This window comes from Sceloporus undulatus, chromosome 4 (genome assembly GCF_019175285.1).
Source record: "Sceloporus undulatus isolate JIND9_A2432 ecotype Alabama chromosome 4, SceUnd_v1.1, whole genome shotgun sequence".
Taxonomy (NCBI): domain Eukaryota; kingdom Metazoa; phylum Chordata; class Lepidosauria; order Squamata; family Phrynosomatidae; genus Sceloporus; species Sceloporus undulatus.
In genome coordinates, this window is record NC_056525.1 from 81,838,614 (window position 1) to 81,864,112 (window position 25,499).

Below are 25,499 nucleotides of genomic sequence, written 5' to 3' on the forward strand. Positions count from 1 at the left end.
AGGTCTGGCCCTGCCTTATAGGTAGTTTAAGATTCATGTGGTCTGTTATTTATTGAGCTGAACAATTATTTTCCTTTGCTTGGGAAAGTATTATTTAATTCATCTTCCATGACAGTTCCCTGTTCTAAATCCCCTTACTGATGCTATAGCTGCCATTTATCCTTATACAGTAGACATACACACAGCTTATGATCAGAGTTCCAGCCTGAAAAGTTTTACAACAGAAGCAAGCTGATCCCGAGCCAAACAACAAATGGGTAACTAATGATAAGAGGAGCATTATTTAAGGTGGGGAGAGGTTGCTATTAATAGACTAAACACATTCCAGCTTGATTTAGCAAACAGGAAAAATCTATTATTTTCAGCTGAAATAATGAACATCCATTACTATAATGTCTGCTCTGTGAGACTGTTGGAGCCAGGCTTCAGATGTATGGCACAGCAACACTGAGATTATGCTATCAGTGGGTGCAGCTGTTGGTACCAAGAATGTATTGAATGCCATGAATTGTGAAGACATTCAAGCATTTCCACAGAGGTCCAGAATCAAATTTGAAGAAGTCCTCAGTTTGAACTTGAAAGTAAATATTCCTTTGAAAGATTAATGTGACATCTTGTTTTGAGGACTGTAAATCTCTGTTGATGAAATCTGTTTTCTAAACTTCACAGCAGGAATGAAGAACACGTGGCCTCCAGATACTGTTGGGCTGCAGCTCCCATTATCATTATCCAGAATAAGCAGTGACAGTGGTAGCTGTTGGCTTCTATGTCAGTGGGAAGGTATGCTCCATGTACATGGCTTTAGAAGAGCCATACAGGGTGCTGAATTCTGTTCCCATAATAGTTCTGCACCTTGAATAGTGCCTTTAAATTTCAAGTAACATGTAGGACAGATTCACTGCCCCATTGGCATGGAAGCAACTGGCCCAGCCACCTCTGGTTGGTGATGGATATTGCATTGTAACAACAACTGAAGCAGGTGTTCCTCATACTTTTTTTAGATTGTGGCCTTATTGTTCATTTTTTCATGCAATGGTACAAGGCAAAACATGCTTTAATGAGTACCTCACATTCAGCATCATGAAAGACTGTTATGAGATAACCCCTTTCATGTACATTTTAGAAGTAGAATGGATGTTCAGAATCATGCCAAAAGGCAGAGCATATATGCCTTGAAAAGCTTTGGAAATTATACATTTTAACTGATGACCAAGTTTTACAGCTAATTCCATTGTCTAATCAGTATTCTACCATTAATGCATTTCTATATTCTGTAAACCCTGCAGTGTTTCCTCCATAAAGTCAACCAAAAATGGTTAAGTATTTTAACAACATTAATTTAAACATCAAAAGACAAAAAATACTCAGTCAAAAATACTTGAATTATGATACTTCTATGCCACATCTGTGACACTTTTATGTAGCTAAATTCTGATAGCATTCATAACTTAGACCTCATTGGAATATTTCCATTTCCCCTCCCAATCTTGCTCATCTTCATGTTCCTCCATGGGAGATGTTTCATGATGGTGAGGGATCGTGTCTATGTCACTCTGGAGAGAAAAGGTGCGGAAAAGATCTGATATAGGCTCATCAATATAAGTGTCACTCTGAACTGTTTTCACCGAGTTACAATCTCTGATTCCATCTGTTTGCAGACTCCTCCTGTCTGATTGCCGACTCCTGCCTGAATGCTGACTCCTTTTGTCCTGAAACACACAGAAATATACAGTGCCAATATGCACACAGAATGATTTTGATATATCAGGCTGTATCTCAGTCTGGTACCACATTATTTCCATATAATTAAAACAACCCAACTTGTCTTACAACGTATGTATGACTCCTTGTGTGATAACACAGTTCTAGAAACAAAAAAGTCTACGTGTACAAGCATTCACTTTAGAAGAGGAGATTAAAACAAAAGAATGACTGCAACCTGTTTTGTTAAGACAAGAGGCAACCTGTTTTAAGACAAAATTGTTACTCCTAGAGGTTTTGGAGAGCATGAGTTACAAAACAATTTTAAAAAACAGAAAATCTTCCATGAGGATGAGTTGGAAAGGGATTAGGAAGGTCTTAAGAAATACAGAAAGGTTCCACAGAGGTGAGACACAGCTTACAAGCTTCCTGCATGACTGGGGCAGATTGGTTCTAGTTTCTCTGGTTTAATTTTGCACTCCCAGAACCATCTTAAAAACAGCAACAACAATTTGATGAAAACACAGAAAGAGCTGCTGCCTATATCTGCTTGTCTGTTGATCCCAGCATAGCTTACCATATTCAAGGTTTGGCCAATGCAAAAGAAATATGGGATAAACTACAGAAAGTATTTGATTCTCCAAGTACTTCTAATCAAACAGCTCTCATGACAATTTTGTGCTAACAAGTTTTATCATGAGAGCTGTTTGATTAGAAGTACTTGGAGAATCAAATGTGTTCTGTAGTTTATCCCATATTTCTTTTGCATTGGCCAAACCTCGAATATGGTAAGCTATGCTGGAATCAACAGACAAGCATATATAGGCAGCAGCTCTTTCTGCGTTTTCATCAAATTGTTGTTGCTGTTTTCAGTTAGAATGAACAAACAGCTGACTCTCAGAGGTAACCTTTATGAGATTTGTCCCAACTGGTCTTACTGCTGAGAAACAACCCTGCAGCTCACAGGTAAGGATATCTATGCAACAGACATGCACACACTGTCCAGATCAAATTCTGGAAATAATGAGTTAAAAGCAACACAGTTATATATAATTAGTTTATTCCCCAATGCAAATTGTAACATAACAAGGTTTGTGGATAACAAAAACATAAGTTCTTGTTTGAGCAGAATTTACTGACATTCTCTCATAAATCATAAGACAGATTTTTTAAAAAAACAGTAATAAAAAGTAGGTTTTGGGGAAAGGAAACAATTTTAAAACCACTGTAATAAATAATTCAAGAAGTTAGTGGCTGAGCTATTGCAAACAACAGTTCTATATACTGATTATAAAAATGCAACAATAATATAAAGTCTCTGCTGAAGTGTGGTTATATATCCTGTTACTTCAGTTGAATATAAATGTGATAAGGGAATACTTCTGAAATGTGCACAAAGTGTATGTATAGAACTGTCCTGCTCGCAACCTGCAGCAGGAATTCAGGGAGCCTATCCATGGAAACAAGAAGTATCCAGCATCAAAACAGTCCAGTGTCGAGGAAATCATAAATCAGAGACTGAGTTCAAGGGAGCTGAGGTAGCTCTGTCTGAAAGGGACAGTCTGAGCTTGATGCCTGAGCCTCCACCTTTCTAGGGACAAATGGAAGTGCCCTCCTCCAACTCCTATTTCTGCTCTGAAGCCAACCTGACCTGCTAAACTGAAGGAGAACTTGGCTGGGTGTCAGGTATCTGCTGCAGTTCCTTTACAAGATATGTCTGCTTCATCTTCTGAGGAAGACGAGCTCTCAAAGGGGAACATGGCATGAAAAATTAGTGATACAGAAGAATTTCAGGGACAAACCAGAGCAGTCACATTTGTTTAGCCATGTATACGGCCAACACAAATAAGTGGGCGGGAAGAATCCATGAATGAAGTAGCTGTACTCTCCCACCCTGTCCAAATGCATCTGAGGAAATTGACTCAAGTCTAGAAAGCTCATGCTACTAGCTTCTTTCTTTAGTTAGTCTCAAAGGTGCTACAAGGTCTCTCTGCATACTGATTCTACAGACTAACATGGCTATATCTTGAATTCTCCCACCCCTTGCATTCCATTGCCTCAAGTACCTTTCTTCCAGTCCATCTAACACCTGGTGCCACTCTCAGGCTAGGAGAAAAGCATCTGAAGTGAGCATCAGCATAGGGAAGTAAAGCAGGGGAGATGTGAGTTTTCATCATTTCACCCACAAGCCTACTTTGATGCAAAAATTAAGCCCTTGAAGAAGATGAGATTACCCACTCCTAGACTGAGGGGTTAGGGGTCCTTACCCTTTGTCAGCGAATCTGCTTTTGTTTGGAGTTGCTTTTATCCCTTTCTTGCTTTTCATTGTAATGGCCATGCTTTTAGCTGCTTTTAATTCTATAGGTAGTTTCATTGTCTCCTTAACTATTGCATGGTGCACAAATTTGGGCCTGAACCTACAGGACCTAAGCAGAGCAGTGGGGGATGGGGGGGGGGGCTTAAAGATGTCTCATGCACAGGTACATCATAAGTTGGGGTTGAATAAAGAGTAGTTAACAACAAAAGCATTAAGCTAGTAAGGCCAGTTATTTAAATGATTCATAGTCTAAAATGATCAAATGAGTGGTTGGTGTACTTACTGAAAATTATTATCCTTGTGTGACTGAAGGAACAGTCTGCAACACATGGGTTTATCTCCTCATATCAACCAAGTCAGGCAGGATCTTTAAAGTTCCAAGACATTATAACTGTTGCTACCTACCCTCTCTCCTCAGTTTTGTTTTCTAGCCTTGTTAACCATTCCAACAATATCAAACAATAATATTTTTCCTCTGGCTAGGAGTGGACTGTTCCTTCAGTTTCACAAGAATGACTTTCTCTGTAAATACCAACCTTTCATTCTCCATGAGGCTGAAGGAAGAGTCCATAACACAAGGGATATACCAAAGCCACCATATCAGGGAGGGTCCTAATTATTGCCCTAATATTATAATTATCTAACAGTTTTAATCAATTTTAAGGAGAGAGGGCTTATTATCCGATCAGTTGGCAAGGCAGGAAATTGCCTCCGGGGGCTGGAAGCAACAGTTGTACTTTCTTGGAGTTTTGAAGCTCCTGCCTGATTTGGTTGACACAAAAGGATAAACTTATATGTTGTGGCAGTGGTATGTGTTCCCCCCAGCACTGTCCCCATGTTCCCCCACATGTGTTCCCATCCCGTGCCATCCCCGTGCTCCCCGTGAATGCTCCAAACCCCTGCACTGTCCCTGTGCTCCCACCCCTTTCTGTGTTCTCACTCCCACGACGCACCCCACCCTTTGTCCCATCCCATCCTTTTCCTTATCGGGGTGGCATGGGGGAAGGGAGCACATGCAACCCCCTGGAATCCCCACCCCAGAAGCCCCAGCCCCCACACCAAGTGACACCCAGTGCAGGGACACCATTGCTTTGTGGAGTGTTCCTTAGCCTCACAGAGAATGACTTTTCCAGATTTACAACTGTCAGATTAGTGAATTAATTATAGATTTTTATGAACTAGTATACCTTTTGGTCATCTAAATGCACATCAGCTAAGATTTCATCAGGGGCTATACTTGCTTCCACTGGCACTGTCTCTTGCAAAAGATCTGGCTCCACAGCATAAAGTACTGCATCGTGTAGACTTGGAAAGAATCGTGCTTTAGTGACACAATGGTCAAAAAAATCCATCTTTTCAAAGGTTCTTATTACAGTGGCTGTCGGAATAAAAATGCAGAAAGGATTATATGTGTCACCAGCTTTGAACCAATATTATTCATATGAATTATATCCAAAATTGCTAGAGAAATAAAATTACAGTACGTACGATGACATGCAGCTACCAGGATTGTGATGCCAATATTCTGAAATGCATGACAGAGCTGCAAAAAGAAGCCAGTATATTAACACTGATAGTACTGTATTTATACCTTTTATACATAGACTGATACGGCATTATATGATAGGATTTCAAGAGTTTAATTGGCTTGCTTTTAGTATGAAGACCAGAATTAGATCTATTTCAATGTGATTTTAGGCCTAAAGTGTAGCCTAAAGTGTTGGTTATGACCCATAAAGCCCTAGAAGGCTTAGGTCCAGGCTATCTGACTCCCCATATCTCCCCATATGAGCCTGCCCAGGCCCTGAGATCTTCAGAGAGGCTCTTCTCTCAGTCTTATCACCTTCATGGGCATGGATGGTGGGGACACAAGGTGGTCATCCCATACCGTCCCATTTTTGGTGGCTGCCCCTAGGCTCTGGAACTCCCTTTCCAGGGAGAGCAGAATGGCTCCCTCCTTGCTATCCTTCAGTTAGCAGGCAAAGACCTTTTTATTCCAACAGTTATTCAAGAACAGTTTTTAAAAGAACAGGCTTTTAAGAGGGTGTTGCATTGTTTTAAGTTGTGCTGTTTTTAATTGTTGTTAAAGTGTATGTTTTATATTGTTGTAGTATTGTGAATAATTTAATTCTGCTCTAGCATTGACCTTTTGTATGGTTTTAGCTGTTTTGTACTTGTTTTAAACTGTAAGTTGCCTTGAGTCCCAATCTGGGGGGAAAGAACAGATACAAATAAAGAGAGAAGGAAGAGGAGGCAGCAGCAACGGCAGGAGCTGCCACTTTTTTTTTACTAGTTATTAATTCAGAAGCTTGTGGAAAATCACATATCATCCTCTGCTAGATATATTGTTGAACTTCCTTTTGTACCCCACTCCTGACTCATCTAAGAAGCTGGTGAAATCTGCTTTACATTCTTTAAACCTAGGATTAGAGAATAAATTATACTTTCTTCTTTCATAAATGTAGATATGGGATGACCAAAAAAATGCATCTTCTGAACCTAATACACTCATCCCTCCACATTTGCGGCTTTGATTTTTGCAGATTTGATTATTCATGGATTTTATTAATAAATAAGGAATAGCTAGGTCCTCCAGCGCAACTCTACCTTCAACTTTAACCAAATGTTGCTCTGAAGGACTTAGAGATTCCTAGAGAGAACACTTCTCTAGGCATTTGTAGCTCCCCCAGCACAATTCTAGGGTCAATGTCTGGTAGATGTTGACCACAGAGTTGCAATGGAGGACCTAGAGATTCCTAGAGAGGTGTTCTCTCAGGTAAAAACATAGTGTTTTTGTTATTTGTGGTTTTTCCACATTCACGGGGGTCCTGTGACTCTAAACACAGCAAATGTGGATGGACAAGTGTACAACTTTCTATAAATTGTTTCACCTGGTAACTATATTTTAAGAGACAAATTTTTTTGATGTGATACACAAAAGCTCCTTATTTATCTTTTAGTGCAGTGATTCTCAAACATTTCCCCTCTGGGCTCCCCTTTATATCTACATGTGCATGTCGCCGTGTGTGTGTGTTTCTCAATCAAGCTAGTACCGTATATGGGAATTTGTGTTTGGAAAGAGAAAAGGGAAAGGATAGAGCTTTAATGGTGGTCTTTCCAAAGACAGAAACTCTACTAGCTGTGGGATTTTGCTTTTGGAAGAGCAAAGAGTTAACTTTGCTCCTTCCAAAGGCAAAAATGAGGGATTTTGCCTTTGAAGAGAGCAAAAGGGAGGAAGGGGGGGGGGAGGCAGTGAACTTTACTTCACCCCTCTGAAACTGCTGTCATGCACACACAAGTTCCAGTATCCTCTCCCCACCTGATACTCACTTTCTTCTCTTCTCTCAGAAGATTATCGCACCAAGGTTAAAATGTTCCCCGGTGTGTTCTAACGTACCTGCGCGGGGCACGCATGGAGTGTGACAGGAATGCGATGGGGCCCAGAACGCAAGTTTACTGCACACGGGAACGCCACTTTTGCCACCGGGCGTTCCCATTGAGTTCCAGGGGACGCCATTTCTGGGGATGCTTTGAAACAGTTCCCAGAAATGGCATCCCCTGGAACTCAATGGGAACGCGATGGGAACGCCCGGCGGCAAAGGCGGCGTTCCACTGTGCAGTAAACTTGCGTTCTGGGCCCCATCACGTTCCTGTCACGCTCCGTGCGCGTCCCCGTTAGAATGCACCGGGGAACATTTTAACCCCGGTGCGATAATCTTCTCACTCTCTGCCATGCAATTTGAAGGGGGTGCTGGAAAAACATTCCAAACACCTCCCTTCTCTGAAGGGTCAGCTAATCCATCTCAGGTAGGCACCTCTCTTGAGAAACTGTCATTCCCCCCAGAGAGTGTGCCCTACTGTTTGAGAACCTAGGTAACCGTTACAGTGCATGCTGTTAATCAACTAGGTGACCACCACACCCACACAAATCTAACAGGTTCCAACTTAAGATATAAGATGATTATAAGAATTGTTTGGTGCTTTTTAAAAAATGTATGTGGAATACATAGTTAAATGTGTTTCATACCACAGTGATGGTCATATCTCCATCCTAAGGACTCCTGGGACTGGTACTTTGGAGAAGTACTTAGTACATTTAAGCCATATCAAATATTAGGTTATCTATACCAATTACCTTTAAAATGGGTTACTAAATATAAAGTGGGCTCAGAACCTAAATGTGGATGGATTTTGGTGCAAGATGAAATTCCATGTCAATTACGTATCTATTGAATAACTGCAAAAACCAATTACTCCATTTCTAAATTGTCATAGTAGATGGGAAACATGCTGTTGGGAAAAAAGTTTCTTCAACTATTAATTTATGCCATGGTACTTGATAATTTTCACACTAAAATTTTTCATTTCCCACAGTAATATTTAAATAGGGTCTATGCATTAGACTTTAAAAATTATATACTGTACTATGAGAGTTGGTATAAATAAATGCTGTAGAAGAATTACATTAGTAATAATAAATCAACTGAGTGACAATAATTCAGGTGACTTACCTCTCGTAGTAAGTAAGATGCTTGTAAATCAACAAAGTGCACCATGCTGAAGTCCAAAATAATTGTGTGTATCACATATACTGCAGAATCTGAATCAGGTGGGTACAATTGAGTTGTGGATCTTGTTAAAGGAGGTTCAGAGCAAGACCATAATCTGCTAAAATTTTCTTTCCTCTTTACATAATCATGACCTGCTGCCCTATCTCTGGCAGCTGCAGATTCCACATAGTCAGTATCAGAAGGATATCTATTAGCATTTCTTGTCCAACGTACCAAGGCCAAAGAAGAAGAAGAGAATGATTCATTAGCTGGAAGAACTCGCCTTAGAAGTTTCTCAGTATAAGGAACCTAGAATGTGAGAGAGTTGAGATTCTGGAACAGGGTATGATGGTACTGCAATTCATTTATGAATTTTCCTTATTTTTATTTAAATATCTTTAACATGGCTAGTGTGATTTATTGGTTAAGGTGTTGAACTAGGATTTGGAAGATCCAAGTTGTAGAGGGAGAGAAGAGGCAGGCACAGGCCTTGGAGGAAGAGAAAAGGCAGGCACAGCTCCACCATGCCTAGCCCCAGATGCAGGTGAAAGCCTCTCCCTCCATCTTAGCTGCCACCAATCTGGCATCAGAGAGAGATGAGAAAATGCAGGCACAATTCCACCATGACTAGGTGCAGGGACAGAGGAAAAGTCCTCCCTCCATTCCATCTGCCATTGCCCTGGCCTTGGAGGGAGAGAATAACCACCAGTATCTGCTGGACTTGATCCTCTTTGCCATTGCCTTACCCTTCTCCTTTTGTCTTTTTTAAGACTGTAAGGCTCAGGGCAGGGAACTGTCTAATTAACAATTTGTAAGCCACTCAGGGAGCCTTTGTGGCAGAAGAGTGGGGTATAAATACTCTAAATGAAATAAAAAAAGAAAAAAAAATCCATTGGGTGACCTTTGGCCAGTCACTGTCTCTCAACCTAACAGGCTTTTGTGAGGGTAAAGTGTGAGGGGGAAGCCATATATCCTGCCTAGAACTCATTACAGGAAAGTTGGGATATAAATGAAAATAAGACATAGTACATAATAAAAATATGAATCTTTTAAAAAAAATGCATCCAGCATGGCATAGTGGTTTGACTGTTGGACTGTGACTCTAGAGACCAGGGTTCATTTCCAAGCTCAGCTATGAAACCCACTGGGTGACTTTGGGCTAGTCACATGCTCTCAGCCTCAGGGAAAGATAATGACAAACCTCCTCTGAACAAATCTTACCAAGAAAACCCCATGAAAGGGTTACCTTAGGGTTGCCATAATAGGAAACAACTTGAAGGCACACAACAACAACAAACAATTGTACACCCAGAATCTTGACACATCTAAAATTTCTACTATTCTCCACTAAAGATTTATGACAGAATTTGGGACAGAATACACCCACTGAGTTCAGTGGGTCTTCTCAATATACAAACCATAAGATTAGATTATAAATGACCTACATAAGTGAGTGTTATCTGCAAACATGTTAATTTTAAACTGTATTAGTAACATAACTGAAAGAAAGTTTAATGTCAAACATTCTTGTTTTGATGGATAAAGAACAATGGACTGGAAAGCAGATTATAAGTATGTACCTATGTCTGCATCTGCATTGCAGAAATAATGTATTTTGATACCACTTTAACTGCCACATCTCAGTGCTATAGAATTCTGTGATTCATAGTTTTGTGAGATATTTAGACTTTTCTGTCAGAGAGCTCTGGTGCCATAACAAACTACAAATCCCAAGGAATCCATAGCACTGACCCATGGCAGTTAAAGTGGTGTCAAACTACATTATTTCTGCAGCACAGATGCAGCCTATGCCAGGTTTATTGTTGGGTGACTATCAATAATAATTCTCATTCAGTGCTGGACTAAAAATGCATTTTTCATCCTGATACATGTGCTTGAGAATGAGTGGACTTCCTCCTATACCGTCTTTCCATAACAACAAAGGCACTTTTAGACTCCAAAAGAAAAAGCAACAACAATAGCTTTAACTGTTGGAAGCCAAAAAGCCATTAAAAGAAAGAGATCAAGGGAATGAAGGCAAAAAACACAAGAAGAAAAATTATTTATCAGTCTGTTGTTGTCCTCTGAATATAACCTACAGGACCATTACTGCACATAATATACCACCACAGGGTAGATATTGATATCATTATCTTCGACGAGACTGCTCTATCCTCTTCTCTATTCTGTGTACACAAGTCGTGTGCCACAGAAGATCTTTCTTGTACAGGTGAACCAAGAGCTTTTGCCCTTGGTACATAAGTGCGGTCACCCCACAGCAAGGGAAAAGTAATCCTCTTGCATTAGGGGTTATGAGCTCATTTATACTTTGAGCAATATAAATGGTAGAGCAACCAGCTTTGCTGTCTTGTCTCCTCCAATTATATATTCCTAAGGAGTATCATGTTTAATTCGTGTATACGAATAGTCTGAAGGTTGTTATTTTTATCAGATTCTATGCATATATGCATACCCAGTAGCTGTAGTTTTCAGCTCTGTGGAATATAAAAACACTTGCCCCAGTGACTTCTGATGGGGAACACTGAAATAATGTGATGAAACAAACATACAAACAAATAAACAGAACCACACAAAAGAAATCTCTGACCCTGGGTAATGGTTCAGGGGGGTCACAAACACAGACACAGTTTAAATCCTTTTTCTGTCCTTTAACGTTAGACATACTGACTGAGATCAAAGCTCTCATCTCATTTTCATCCAGGGGCACTGCCTTCATATTCATCTGAAACAGAAACAGAGATAGCTTATCAGAGACAGCAATTTTTTTGAAGTCAGGGGTTTGGAATTTCTGGCCATTGTCATTAGAAAAGCTCTGTTTACCTTTTGTAAAATGTAGGCTTTGAAATGTTTCATATTTGCCGATGAAATGGAGGCACAGCACTGGAATATTTTTAACCCTTGAATCTCTACAGCCTAAAAAGCAAAGCAAAATGTTGCAAGAACTGCAAAAAAAATGTTGCACAGAGTCCAAGAATATACTATTCCATTCCTACATCTTGTAATTTTCTGTCTGCTTGGCTGCTACCACACTGCAGAAATAATGCAGTTTGACATTGCTTTAACTTCCATGGTTCAATGCTATGGAATTCTGGGATTTGCAGGGACGTAGCTAGGATTTTAGGAAGGGGGGGGGTTCAGACTAAGTGCCACCATTATAATGGGGCTTGACTGCGGCAGCGCAGCAGCACACACCATTCATTTTTCTAATGGAAGGGGGGGGGTCCGGACCCCCAGATCCCCCCCCCTGGCTACATCCCTGGGATTTATAGTTTGGTGGGGCATCAGAGCAATCCGACAGGGAAGGCTAAATATCTCACAAAGCTACAAATCCCAGAATTCCATAGCACCGAGTCATGGCAGTTAAAGTGGTGTCAAACTGCTTTGTTTCTACAGTGTGGCAGTAGTCCCTGTGTGAGTCAGTCAGCATGTTTAGTATTTATTGAGCTTTCCTCCCTTGACCTCTCTGATTCTTTCTGTACTTCTCCAAACCAAATACAAGTAGCATCACAAACTGTTTGACACAGATCTAGCTTCATTGTTCATGTCAGGATAACAAGGCAATAGCAAGCTGTACACACCGTAATTGTTGACTCTGTTCTGACACAAGGAGCATCATGTCACATATTTTTCAGAACTGCTGTTGGGATGCCAGCAACTGTGCTTTTTCAAATATAGCTCTTCACTTCCAGTCACAACTGTGGTAATTATTTTCAGTGCTTGATCAGAATACCAATGTTGGAATCAATTAAATTTGATGTATCACTTACAGGTATTCCAGTGATGGCGGTTGGTTATAGCAAGTAATATTTACCTCCCCACGCTTACCTCACTGTAGTCAGAAAAACTACGATAAATATTGGTGTTTGGAATCTGGCCTAGTGTCAACATCTTCATTCTGAAACAAAATACATGTTAGATTGCCCTTCTTAATGTGTGTAGCCTACTGCTCTAAATGCTACTCAGATTGGGACTGGCCACTAAGGGGCCCTCTTTCCCACGTGGGAATATGCTTGTAGTGAAATAATCATTTATTTATACCAAAAGAAAGAAAATATGGTGGACAGGCAACTACATAAATGGGATTGTGGCTTTAAAATAGTGGAATGTTTATACAGTTGGCCCTTCTTATACACAGATTTTTTATACATGGATTAAAGCATACACGGTTTGAAAATGTTAAAAAAAGTATAAATTTCAAATATAAAACCTTGATTTTCCATTTTTTATAAGGGACACCATTTTGCTATGTCATTATATTTAATGGGACTTGAGCATCCACAGATTTTGTTATACACGGGGGATCTTGGAACCAAACCCCAGGTCCATTGTACAAATTAGATGCATCTATGAAACCCACATACTCTCAGCCTCAAGGGAAGGCAATGGCAAACCACCTCTTAGCAAATCTTGCCAAGAAAACTCCATGATAAGTTCGCCTTAGGGTTGCCATAAGTTGGAAATGAAATGAAGGCACACAGTAACAACAACAACAATTCTTCACAGTTTCTTATTTCTTCATGAGAAATAGATATGACCAAAAGAAAAAAGAAAGAAAAGAAAAAGAAAAAGAGGGGGAGTTATTAAAAGGCTGGTCTTATTTCTTACTCCACTATGGAAGAAAATATTTGGTCAAATATTGTGGGCAGAGTGTAGTGTAACCCCCCCCCCCCCAATACATTAAGATGCTTGTTGTGAAGCTACAACCTGGTTAATGAAGCCTGGGATTCAGAGGATATATAGTGTGCCTGCCCACATCATATGCAGATTTGAGCATATGCTCAAACCTGCATAGAGCCGTGCAGGAGCGTGCGAGGTGCAAGGGGCGGCACGTCCCATTGAAATGAATGGGGTGTGCGCCAAAGGCATGTGCACACCACTGCGCCACCATGCCACCGCATGCATGAGCCCCATTTATTCCAATGGGGCTTGAGCATATGTGGAATTTGGCTTACGCTGGGAGAGGGTCCGGAATGGATCCCCCGCATAAGCTGAGGGCGCACTGTAATATTTCTATTTTATTTCTATTTTTACAATATTCCACTGATGTTTACCCAACCAATATCAACAGATAAAGAATGTAATAAACTAGGCACTACATGTATTCCTTTTAGCCGCCGTATTTATCCATTATATTATAGGAAGGTCCCCTCCACATAAAAGCAATCTTTCTAGACACTTTTCCAATATACTCTGCATATGTTTCTTTTCTCCACATACATCTATCTGCAGCTAAATAATACTACACTATAATAGGAGACAGTACCTGTGTGACCTGACACTTATTATGAAAAAGGCAAATCCCATAGCAATTCCCAAGCCTATATCCAGACCAAGGCAGAGTACAGATAGAAATGTCACAATCCAAATTCCCTTTAAGAAAAGATGAAATAGGAATGGTATTAGCTATTTAAGTATTATAATAAGGCATAAGTATAATATTAAGGCACCATACTGGCAATTTTAGAAAACGAAACAATACAGGTGTGACAGGGCCTCCATTTTCCACTGAGAAAGCAGATGCTCAAGCATTTTTAAAAATCCATCACGTCTTAGTTTAAGATGGGGTCCTTAACTCTGCTTGATGATATTTCTGTGCAGCACTTGGAAAAGTTAATATTTGGGCCAGGCTCCTAAAATCCCCGCCAGCATGGTAAGTATTGCTGGAGTTGTAATCAAAACAGTATTCCAAGCTTTATTTTTTTGGTGTAATGTGGCCATGTTCTAGAAGAGTTTGTTCCTGACTTTTTGCCAGTAACTGTGGCTGGCATCTTCACAGAATGCTGACTTGAAAGTGAGTGCGGGTATGACCCTGGGTTGGGAGGAGTGATTTCCATGTTAATCTATGTATTGTTCTGTTGTTGAATGGCAAGGCCTCAAGGTGGGAGGATATGCAAAGAGGATTACTGTCTGTTTAATCCTAGGTGTTTATCATTTGCATCTGCTGCCTCTTGATTTTAGTGTTTTTCAGGACTGGTAGCCAAATCTTGCTAACTTCAAGGGTTTCCTCTTTCCTGTTGAACTTGTCCAGGTGCTTGTGGAATTGAATGGCTTTCCTGTGCATTCTGACCTGACAGTTGTTGGCATGGTCCAGAATTTCAGTGCTTTCAAGCAACATTTTATGCCCAGGATGGTTTGTAATATGTTCTGCTACTGTTGATTTTTCTGGCTGACCCAGTCTGCAGTGTCTTTCATGTTCCTTGATTCGTGTTTGAACACTGCGTTTGGTGGTCCCTATGTAGATTTGTCTGCAGCTGCATGGTATGCGGTAAACCCTCTCACAGCTGCAGGAGTTTACAGCATACCATGCAGCTGCGGACAAGGAACAAACTCTTCTAGAACACGGCCACATAACCTGAAAAACCCACAAAGAACTATGGATGCCAGTCATGAAAACTTTCGATTTCACTTTCCAAGCTCTGCTTCTGAGTGGTGTTGTTTGTAATAGTTCAGCTGAGAGATGATGGACCTGGCTGATAAAGCATATTTCAGTATAGTTGAAACAAGGATATATGTCCATATATCTTTACCCCTTGAATTCCCTCACTTGCTTTTGTGCTCATTTTTCAATTTTCCGACCTTCTTAAAATCAGTTTTCTATGACATTTGAACTGTGAGACTATGGTTTAAGTTTAAGCACTTATTCCAAACCAGGATATGATTTCCAAGATTTGATGCTGGACTCATATCTTGATTGGAAGGAAACCTTTACCTTTCCCAGGATCCCAGCTTGGGAGCTGTTCCTTATCCTATTAGTAAAAATATATATCAAGAGTGGGTCTAAAATGACCAGAATACTCCAGGCTCCTCCTGGACTAGTCTGGCCTCGAAGCTCCCCATTACTTTTGTATTCTGTGGGGATGCTGGGCAGCTGTCTACACACATGTTCTGCTCTGCTGCCTGGTCTTGCCACGGCTGGCATGGATCGCTCCCTCTGAGGTTGAAAATGAGGGGTGCAGTGTTGATCACATGGCTGGGCACATCGTTGTGACCTCAGTGGGAGTGACCAGTGGTGGCAGAACCAGGCACTCTAAGACAGGATTTGACGTGGAACTGGCTTCATGTTGTAAACTGGCTTCATGTTGCATGGTGCTTTGAAGACAGATCATGGCAAGGGGGGGGGGGACTGGTTTAATTAGTCCATGTAAACATGCCCATATAGAAAGGAATTCTAATCATGGTTCTCTCTCATATCACCTAAATGGATCCATTCAGTAAACAGAGTTTAAAGACACATGGAAGTGAATCTCTCCACAACCTGGGTATAACATTAATCTGCCAGCACATTTAATTTCTCTTTCCAACCTTTTGTAGATTGTGTGATACTTACAAAATCATATTTATCTTGTCTCCACAAGAAAGGGATATCCATAAATTTCTCAAGAAATGGGAACATGTTGACCAGTATAATAGCTGCTAAAACAGCCTGTGCAAATTAGGGAAAAAAAAGATTATTTTGCTTTTACTGAGTAATACTATGCACAAAATACACAGAACACTGGTACACACTGTCAGAATAAACACTTGAGATATCTCACTAGGAACAAACAGCTTTTGCTTGGTTAGCCAGCTAATGTTATACTAGCATATAAACTGTGCAGCTATAGAGCAACCCTTTCAAACTGATGCTGTCCAGATTTGATGAAATACAAATATCATTTTGCGCAGATCAGAGCTTGGAAACAACTAATGAAGAATTCATTTGTTGCCACCAAATTATTAAAATTGTCAACAATGTAAAGAATTCTTATTTTAGTAATTAAACACCACCAACATTTTTAAATAACAATAATTAGTGCCTGTTACCTTGTTACTGATCATTTTAGTACTCTGGATTCTGCAACCATAGATTCAGCGATCGAAACAGAAAGTACATTTCTATACTGCTTATCGGTGGACTTAACCACTCCCTAAGCAGTTTACAATGTGTTAGCTAATTGCCCCCAGCAAGCTGGATACTCATTTTAGCAACCTACGGAAGGATACAAGGCTGAGTAGACACTGGAGCCCCACCCGGGATCGAACTCACAACTTTATGGCTGTGAATGGCTGCAGTACAGGCATTTATCCATTGTGTCACCAGGACTTAAAAATATTCAAAAATAAATTCCAAAAAAGCAAAACTTGATTTTGCCATTGCATCTAAGGGAGGACATTTTATTATGCCATTATATATAATGGGACATGAGTATGCATGGATTTTGATATCCATGTGTGTCCTGGAACCAATCCTCCAGCAGATACCAAGGGCCCACTGTATTGTTAACCTATTTTTACAGTTTAGTGATTTAACTGATTCTCATGTTGAATTCTCATGTTGAATTATGAGTAAATAGCCTCAGTGTTTTAATGTCATCTAATGGCAATTTAACTGTTTCTTTAACAGTTTAATATTAATGATGAGGTGCTATCACTAATGCTCCTAAGCTCTGTCCTAGGCAACTTGCAGATGGGGATGATGTAGATGTGGTCCAGTGTATTTGTATTGGGCAGTAGTTTGGGGAAGGTTGCACCAGAGCATCAACTATTATATTTACTGGTGATGCTTTATTATCAAATGTGATAATCTGCAACTGCAATGGTCCTAAAAATAAAAAATATATATTGATAATTAATACTGGATAAAAAGATCTGCTCCTATTTGGGATAGTAAAGGACCACCTTAGGCTGCCCTGGCACAACCTCAGGGCAGCTTAAAGCCACTCTGGGGGTGTGCAGTATCAAAATGCCATGTTCCTGGAGCAGCTTGAAGCTGCCCCCATATGAACAGCTGGGTGTCTTTCAGACATCTTTGGGGTGTGCAGCGTCAAAACGCCATGTACCCAAGCCACCTAGAAGCTGGCTTTTCTGGGCCAACTGTTTGGCCCCTTAGTGGCCAGTCCCAATCTGAGTAGATCCATTCAATCGATTGTTGAATAGTGAGTTAACACAGAGTAAATCCTACTAATCTAACAGCTATGTTCTTGTTGGGACCAACAACTGGGTTTGGGCCATAAACTGTTGAGAGCCAGCATGGTGTAGTGGTTTGAGCATTGGACTACAACTCTGGATACCAGGATTCGAATCCCCACTCAGCCATGGAAACCCACTGGGTGATCTTGGGCTTAGTCTCAGAGAAGGGCAAAGGCAAACCCTCTCTGAACAAATCTTGCCCAGAAAACCTTCATATTAGGGTCATCTTAAGTCAGAAACGACTAAAAGGCACACAATAACAATGGAAACTTCACAGCTGGTTTGCTGACATAAATCAACAAAGTTGCCTGCCTTTCTGGATTCTCCTTCTGAGTGTATCTATGGGATCTGCCTTATAAACCTCTGTATCTCTGGAGTAACTTTGTGGGATATGACTGTGAGGACTTGCATAAATGAGTTTCTAAACTGGAGCACCATGATGGCGCCATATAATATGAGGGCATAATATAAATAGATGATGATAATGATGATGATGATGAACCTCAAAATTACCATTGCCCACTGTATATCTGACCTAGAGAGCTGTTAAAGGAAGTATTTTTTGATACCTATTTTACTCAATAGTCATTTAATGAATACAAGTAAGAAATAAGGGAGGGAGGAGGGATCATGGATCACATATCTTGTAAAACCAACAAATATGCTAATGTTCATGTAATGGAAAACCCAATGTTTTATAAATAGCCATCTTCTAAATTAACATTACATACATTTGTCCAATTACTTATATCATCTTACTGAGATTATGCTTCACATTGACTTACATTAGGAAGGAACTGGAAGTAGTATCCCAATTTTAGTACAGCCCCAAGCATTAAGGAGACTCCAATCAGAGCTGCAAGCTAATTAAAAAAACAACAATACTACTTTAGACATTTGTTCTGGTAACAATCACATTTTGCTGAGTTCATCAGTAGATGTCTATGTTATGTCAGCCACAACATTCGTCTTTCTCATACTACATTCAAAGCCATAAATTCAAAGGAGATTAGTAAGCTAAAATGTCAGTTTCTATCATATCATTAGCTATGTTAGTAGTCAACCATGTACAGGGATATCACTTTACATCAGTTGTTTCACACAACAAGTTAATTATGTGGCACTTTCATATCACACTGATGGTCAGTTTCTTTCTGAGCAGAATTCAAGTTGCTGAGATTATCATTAAGACCAGAATGACTTGGAACTAGAATATTTGAACAATTATTTGTCAATTATGCTCATTTTCAGAGGCTTGCTCTATCTTCAATCACTAAGAGGCATGGCTGGCAGGGAGAAGAGAAGGATCATTTTGATGGGATTCATTTTTAGTTGTTTTTAATCTTTATCTGTTTTTTATTTGCAAGATTTTACATGGTTGAAAACTGCCTTGTGGAACACTTTTAGGGATAAAGAGTGATCTAAGAATGTTTTTGCAAATATAAATAATTACCTTGAATGAAGTGTTCCTAAATCTCAGAGAGATTTTAGTCCATTAAATATATACTCTAGTTCAAATGTGATTCAGATGGACTGAACAATAATATTTGGAACCTATTTCAGGTGTGTAGTGTGTTGAGAAAAATTAGTACCAAGTAAATTAACCTAAAGGAAAATTTGAAAGATTCAGTTACAGCAGATCCTTTCCATCCACGGAGATTCAGTTCTGCCTTCCCCACATGGATGAAAAAAACTGTGGATGGTTATGTCCAATATTATTCAGTGGGTGGTGATGGGTCCATGTCTGCATCAGGGCATCTGTATGCACATGCTGCCATTTAATAATGTGTGCGATCCTCGGATGATCAAATCTGTGGTTCACTAGGCCACCAATGTTGCAGACCATGTATTTTAAATCAACCAACTCACCTGAGTTTTTCCACCTGTCTTCTCCTGAATAACAGTTGTAGAAATAGCACAGCTGACAACAAAGCTCTTAAAAAATGAACTGAAGACATTGCACAACCCAATTGCCATTAAATCCTGTATGATAAATGAAAATTAATCCCACTCAGATTATTGTGATAAAAATAAATATTGCACTCATTAAGAATTATGCATCTGCAGTGCTCAAAGAAAATGCATAGATTATTCTTCAAGGGAAACAACTGAAAGCAAATCTCATAGGATATAATATTGATCTGAATCACCTTCTCCAATCCAGCACCTTCAAGATGTTTTGGACTTCAATACCCATGAACTCTAGGCAGTGTGAATTATGGTCTGTATGGGAGAAACATCCCAAAACTTTGTGTAGGGCACCAATTTGGAGAATCATCTTTTGAAGAAACAGTAAGAATTTTGATCATGTATCTGTTATTTGCAATGCAGTGAACTTGTGGCCTTCAGGAAGTATCTGACTTCTAATAGTAGAAGCAATGTTATAATTTCTCCTTTTTTCTTTTCATTTTTTTCTCTGAAGCCCCTCCCCATTACCTCAGTTACCAAATGTGTAATAGACTAGAGAATTATCACTGAAGGAATACATCTTGTGGGTCTCCCATGCTTCCTTTTTTGTTATTGTCTTCTATTTCTCTGCATTTATAATTATAGTACTATTCTTTGTTTTTGCACACTAGTAATTAAACTGTTGAATTCATATTTCTGGTTTTGTTCCTATCTCCCTTTTCTTCTGCTTTTCTTTCCTGTTATTTGTTTTCCTTTTCTTTCATTTTGGCCACTGATAGTGTCTTTCTGCATTCTTCCTTGATTATGTCCTTGGCTTCTGACCATAGTTCTTCTGGTTCCCAGCTGATTACCCTTAAAAGTGCAAATCTATTTCTTAAATTGTCTGTACATTCTGTTGAAATATTGTTCAGATCATATTTTGCTATGATAACTGTTTTTGCTTTCTTCTTCAGCTTTACTCTAATCTTTGATATAAGAAGTTCATGATCTGTACCACAGTCCACACCCTATCTCCTTTTGGCCACAAGAATAGAGGTTCTCCATCTTCTGCTTCCAATTATATAATCTATCTGATTTTTGTATTGATCATCTGGCAATGTCTCCTCTCTGGTTATATGAAGAAGGTGTTTGCAATGAATAGGTTGATGGTCTGGCAAAATTCTATCAATTGGTCTCCTGCTTTGTTCTTGTAGCTAGTCCAAATCTTTCTACTGTTTTTGATTCCTTTTGCTGCCTACTTTAGCATCCATCCAGCCTTTAGGTTATGCCTGCCAGAATTTTCTAAGTTCTTTGGCATCATTTTCCTTTGCATCATCCTTTACATCCTTTGTTACATGCCCCTAAATTTTACCCTCTACTTATCCATGGGTCATATCAAAATCCATAATTTTGCCCCCAAAACCTGCTCTTGACTTGTACATGAAGTCAACATAGTCGAGTATACACGGTTATCTCAATCAAAGTGACCAATTCCTGTTCATTTTAGCTTGCTCATCCCTACTATTACTGTGTTTATGCATTCAATTTATTTATTTATTTTACTATGTCTAGCTTCCCTTGGCTCATGCTTATCACATTCCATGTTCCTGTAATACGTGTAGTGCTGCTTCAGACAAGCTTTGCATTGTTGAACGTGTCTAGTGACATGCTGACTTCTCCTGTGCCCTGATGAACTTTCTGTTGTGATTGTCAGGATTTGAAGGGTTAAAACACAGCACACAGGGAAATGCTTGATGTGTGTGTGTGTTTGGCCATGAGCATTCAGCACAGTGGCAAGCCTGATAATCCACAGCTGATGCTCATTGGGCCAAGGACACTTCAATGTCCAAGTGCACGTAGCCATGGATGATGAAACATGTGTCTGGATTTCAGAGGAGACACATGGCATGGCTACACACCTGAACTCATTGGGTTTGGGAGACCACATGGTCTGGAGTCTATATAAACCCAGGGGTTGCAAGGGTGTGGTGTGGGTTTGAAGTAGGAGTTGGATTGGTATGTTGTGGAGTTTGAGAGATCTAGTTTTGTATAATAGCACTGTGAATAAAGAGCACTTTGGGGACTTTTGTTTCTCTGGTGGTTTATCAGAAGAAGCTACAGCATCGGTTTGCTGTGTGTCCCTGGAGGTTCCTGCATTGCTGCAGTTCCTGGAAGACATCCAGTTGCTGTCATCCCAATTGGACTCTGGGAGCCACGCTTCGGCTTCTGGAAATTTGCCAGCTCTGCTCCAAGGGTCTGATTTAACCCCAGGACTCGTTTGAGTTGCTGACAAGGGTTGTTGGACCCCAGCAGTTGCGCTGACAGTGATTTCCCACAACTATCTTTGTCTGTGTATTAATCCTTCCTTTTGTTTTATTTGGGGCTATCTCCCATTTTCTTGGTGAGAAGGTCTCACAAGGAGGTTCACCTTTGCTTCTCTTTGCACATGGTTAACATGTATTTGCTATGGTTTTGCTGCTGTTCTCTCTGTGAGATCTTACATCAATGTCACCTACCGCTACTCCGGATGCCCAGTACCTGTTTGTTCTTGACTGGGTTGTTTCCCCTCCCCGACCCATCAAGTTTCCCTCGCCTCCTTTTCCCTCTGATCTTTCAGTTGCCATCAGCTCATCCATACTTTGGTTCTACCCTCTTGTTTTTCCTCCCCTCATGTCCTTCTCCCTGTTTAGTCTTGCCAGCCTCCCTGTCAGCCCTCTGTCCTTCTCAGAGTGCCCTCCAAGTCCTCTGGGCCATGCTGGTTTAAGCAACAGCAGCAGAAGTTATCACCGGTGGACTGCATTTCCCCTGTAGCAGAGAGAGGTGATGGTTGACTGCTGGAGGGTCCCACTGAGCTCTCTCTCCCACTAGCACTCACATTCAGGACTTCTGAGCTTAGCTGATCTCAACAGCAGCGGGTTTTTCTCCAGGGGAAGAGAGTCCCATCACCCTCCCTCTTCAGCTCACCTCCAGGCCCTCTGGGCTCAGTTACCACAGGGCAAAATCTGAGAGAAGCTGTTCCAGTGAATGTTCTAGAAATCTCTTTAAGCACTGACTCTGCCTTAAAGTACCTAGGAAGAATTCTCCATCATGTCCTCCTATCCCCAGGACCTACATTTCTATAGATATATCTGCTCTTTCTGATAAAACAGAATCTTACAATTTATTCTAAACTGTACTGAGAATACCTAATTTATTGTAAAGCAGGTGGCTACAAGGGGCAAATCTCTTCTGATGTGGCAGCCCATTGCTGAATTCCCTAGATGTGTCTGTTGCTGTTTTCATTCAGGCAGAACAACAACAACAAATAATAATAATAATAATAATAATAATTTTATTATTTTTCTATCTGCTACATTTATATGATGTTATACCTCAGTACGTACAATATCCTAGTAATGACTAAACATCTAGATACTGGAGAAGATACTTTTTATGCACCACAATTCCCAGAATCCCCAGCTGGCATATGCCATTTAACTCATACCTGGGTGTGCCTGATGTGATAATTATGAATATTTGCATACTTCTTTCCCACAAAAATGAGAAGGAAATAGCTCACTATTGCCAGTGATGTAGCATGTAGTGCAATCTTGCTCCATTTTGAAACGTCTGGCAATGTAGGATGCAGAAAGCTGAAATAAAAGAGATATTGTGAGTCTCTTTTTCCATTCTACAAAGAAACGTCTTGATAACTCTGTTCATGATGAAGGCCTGTAGGTCTGCTTATTTGTAGAATTACGACTTTCTGTTTCACCACAGACAGATTGACTACTAAGAGAATAGTGGAGATTAGTTGTGAAATGAGAAAAGACTTTTAGGCCTCAAACACCTAATTTTAAGTATTTATCATTAGCTATAATTTAAAACAGAAATTAATCCACCACCATACTGTGCAAGTGTTTTGAACGCCTGTTGAAAATGTATACTTTAATAAACACCACAGTAATTACACAATTTCATGATTCTCAGTGATACATGCACAGCAATAATTATGAGAACATAGAACAATTTACTTTAAATTTGGTAAGTGAGCATATTTATTACAGGGAGATGCTGAGAAGGAAACAGGCTGTAATAATTCAGATGTACTTAACTCTGCTGACTTTGCAAAGCAAAGGACATGGACATGATCACTGCAGCAAAGAGCTGGAAACCAGTGTGGACTGACAGTAAACATGACTAATAAGTACCAAGAGATTTGCAAGAATTCAACCTCAGACTCATGCTCAAACAAGCATTCTATGGAAAGGAAAACCAAATCTGGAAGATGACCCTTGACTTGAGAGCACTCCTATATACAGCTATGTAAAACCTCAAGTGAAATTTGAACAACTGTACTGAGTAATGTGATATGTTGTATTAGCTGTAGATTACCAACCTGTGTGGAGACATTGTAAAAACTCCTTTACTGGATTCAGCATACAGGCGTGTTTGAGTAGAAATTATGGTAAATACAATAATCTGTAAAATAAAATATGGAATTATCCACTAGATCAGAAATTATTTGATCCAAAAACTAATAATCTGGTTGTGCTTGTATGTGTGTCTCCCTCTCATCCTCTTGCAATAAATACATTATCTTTATTGATAAGACTCTGATTGCATGAGGAAGTGGACTGCAACTGCTAATACTACTTGCAAAGTGACATAAGGTATGATCACAGCAGACAGGGCAAGAGTAATTCATGTTGCAATCAGCATTACAAAGAAATAAGGCAAGCATATGGCAGCAAGCATGGATCCTGACAAACAAGACTACTTTGAAAACTACCTTCTGTTGTCCATTCAGATACAGTCGACCCTTTGTATACACAGATTTTTTATATACGGATTCAAGCACCCATGGTTTGAAAATGTTAAAAAAGTATAAATTTCAAATATCAAACTTTGATTTTCAATTTGTTTTATAAGGGACACCATTTTGCTATGTCATTATATTTAATGGGACTTGAGCATACACAGATTTTGTTATACACGGGGGATCTTGGAACCAAACCCCAGCATATAACAAGGGCCCACTGTACACATCTCACAATAAGTTGCTCATGCATATATACATATAGAGATACAGGGTGTCTCTTTATTGGTCTTTTAAGGTGCATTGCCTCACCTCATTCACCATTTATGGGTGTTCTTTTCTCTATTTCAAAGTCTAAAGATAACACAAAGTTTAAAGACCATTGTTCTACCATCCAGTTCTATGACCTAAAGCACAAAGCTGTTATTTTTCATGTAACAAGGGTATAAACTACTAAGGGAAGGCTGATCAGTGGAACATAATTCAAATGTAATTTAAAAAACTAAAATACATACCAAAATAAGCTCCATAGGAAACTCAACAGGGTAATGTTTGTAAGTTATCTTAATGCATTTACTGACCCTCAGCATTAGCAAAGAAAGCAAGAAGAGCAGTATACTAGTGGAATTTGCTTTTGGAAGGCCCATGCAATAATATGTCAAATTCTGGGAAAGAAAATATAAAGGGGAAAAAATTCAGAATGAGCTCATTCTTATGAGGGTCAACACACTATTGCACAAAGATGTCTTGAATTTTAATTGCCAGAGTTTCTGCTTCAGAGATGTATTCAGCAGAGTGGAAAGCAGCTCAGCATTTGGCTTATGCGGTAGTTAGCCTGACTATATGTCAGAATTCTGACAGTGTGCCTTGAAGGAAAAGGTAATATAGTATACACATAGTTTTTTTTCACTGTCTTCTCTATGTGTGCATTTACTTTTGACTCTGCTTTTAACTTTGCACTAGCAGAGGAAGCAGAAGTACTCTTGGAATATACTGGACATAGTTCCATTGGCCTGATCCTCTCAGACCACATTTACAACTCCACCTATTTTCTATCTTCACCTTGTGTTGTCCACTGTCATAATATCTCTGCTGTCTCAGGTTTTCTTCTATGCAATGATGATGTAACTTCAATATCCCATTATTGCTGGTATTATACTAGTGCAAAGGCATTTGAACACCATAATAAGTGGAGAATAGGCTTGCATCATTAATCATTTTTTGTATGCATTAGTTCACTTCCCCTTTTTATTTTCCATTCATATTGGAAATTATG

At 39.7% G+C, this 25,499-nt stretch overlaps 1 protein-coding gene across 1 annotated transcript in view; it reads right to left on the reverse strand.

The window, feature by feature from the left end:
* Positions 1 to 986: 986 nt before the first annotated feature.
* The window catches only part of SLC26A8 (solute carrier family 26 member 8), a 42,491-nt gene continuing 17,978 nt past the window's right edge, over positions 987 to 25,499 (reverse strand). The window contains exons 7-20 of the mRNA XM_042465895.1: positions 24,739 to 24,888; positions 23,804 to 23,886; positions 22,910 to 23,057; positions 19,408 to 19,521; positions 18,324 to 18,401; positions 15,917 to 16,012; positions 13,853 to 13,959; positions 12,415 to 12,484; positions 11,410 to 11,502; positions 11,177 to 11,311; positions 8,530 to 8,877; positions 5,507 to 5,561; positions 5,206 to 5,396; positions 987 to 1,709 (exon numbers count right to left, since the gene is read on the reverse strand). Coding sequence (XP_042321829.1) covers positions 1,449 to 1,709; positions 5,206 to 5,396; positions 5,507 to 5,561; positions 8,530 to 8,877; positions 11,177 to 11,311; positions 11,410 to 11,502; positions 12,415 to 12,484; positions 13,853 to 13,959; positions 15,917 to 16,012; positions 18,324 to 18,401; positions 19,408 to 19,521; positions 22,910 to 23,057; positions 23,804 to 23,886; positions 24,739 to 24,888 — 1,929 coding nt within the window. The 3' untranslated portion in view covers positions 987 to 1,448. The remainder of the gene's footprint in view (positions 1,710 to 5,205; positions 5,397 to 5,506; positions 5,562 to 8,529; positions 8,878 to 11,176; positions 11,312 to 11,409; positions 11,503 to 12,414; positions 12,485 to 13,852; positions 13,960 to 15,916; positions 16,013 to 18,323; positions 18,402 to 19,407; positions 19,522 to 22,909; positions 23,058 to 23,803; positions 23,887 to 24,738; positions 24,889 to 25,499) is intronic.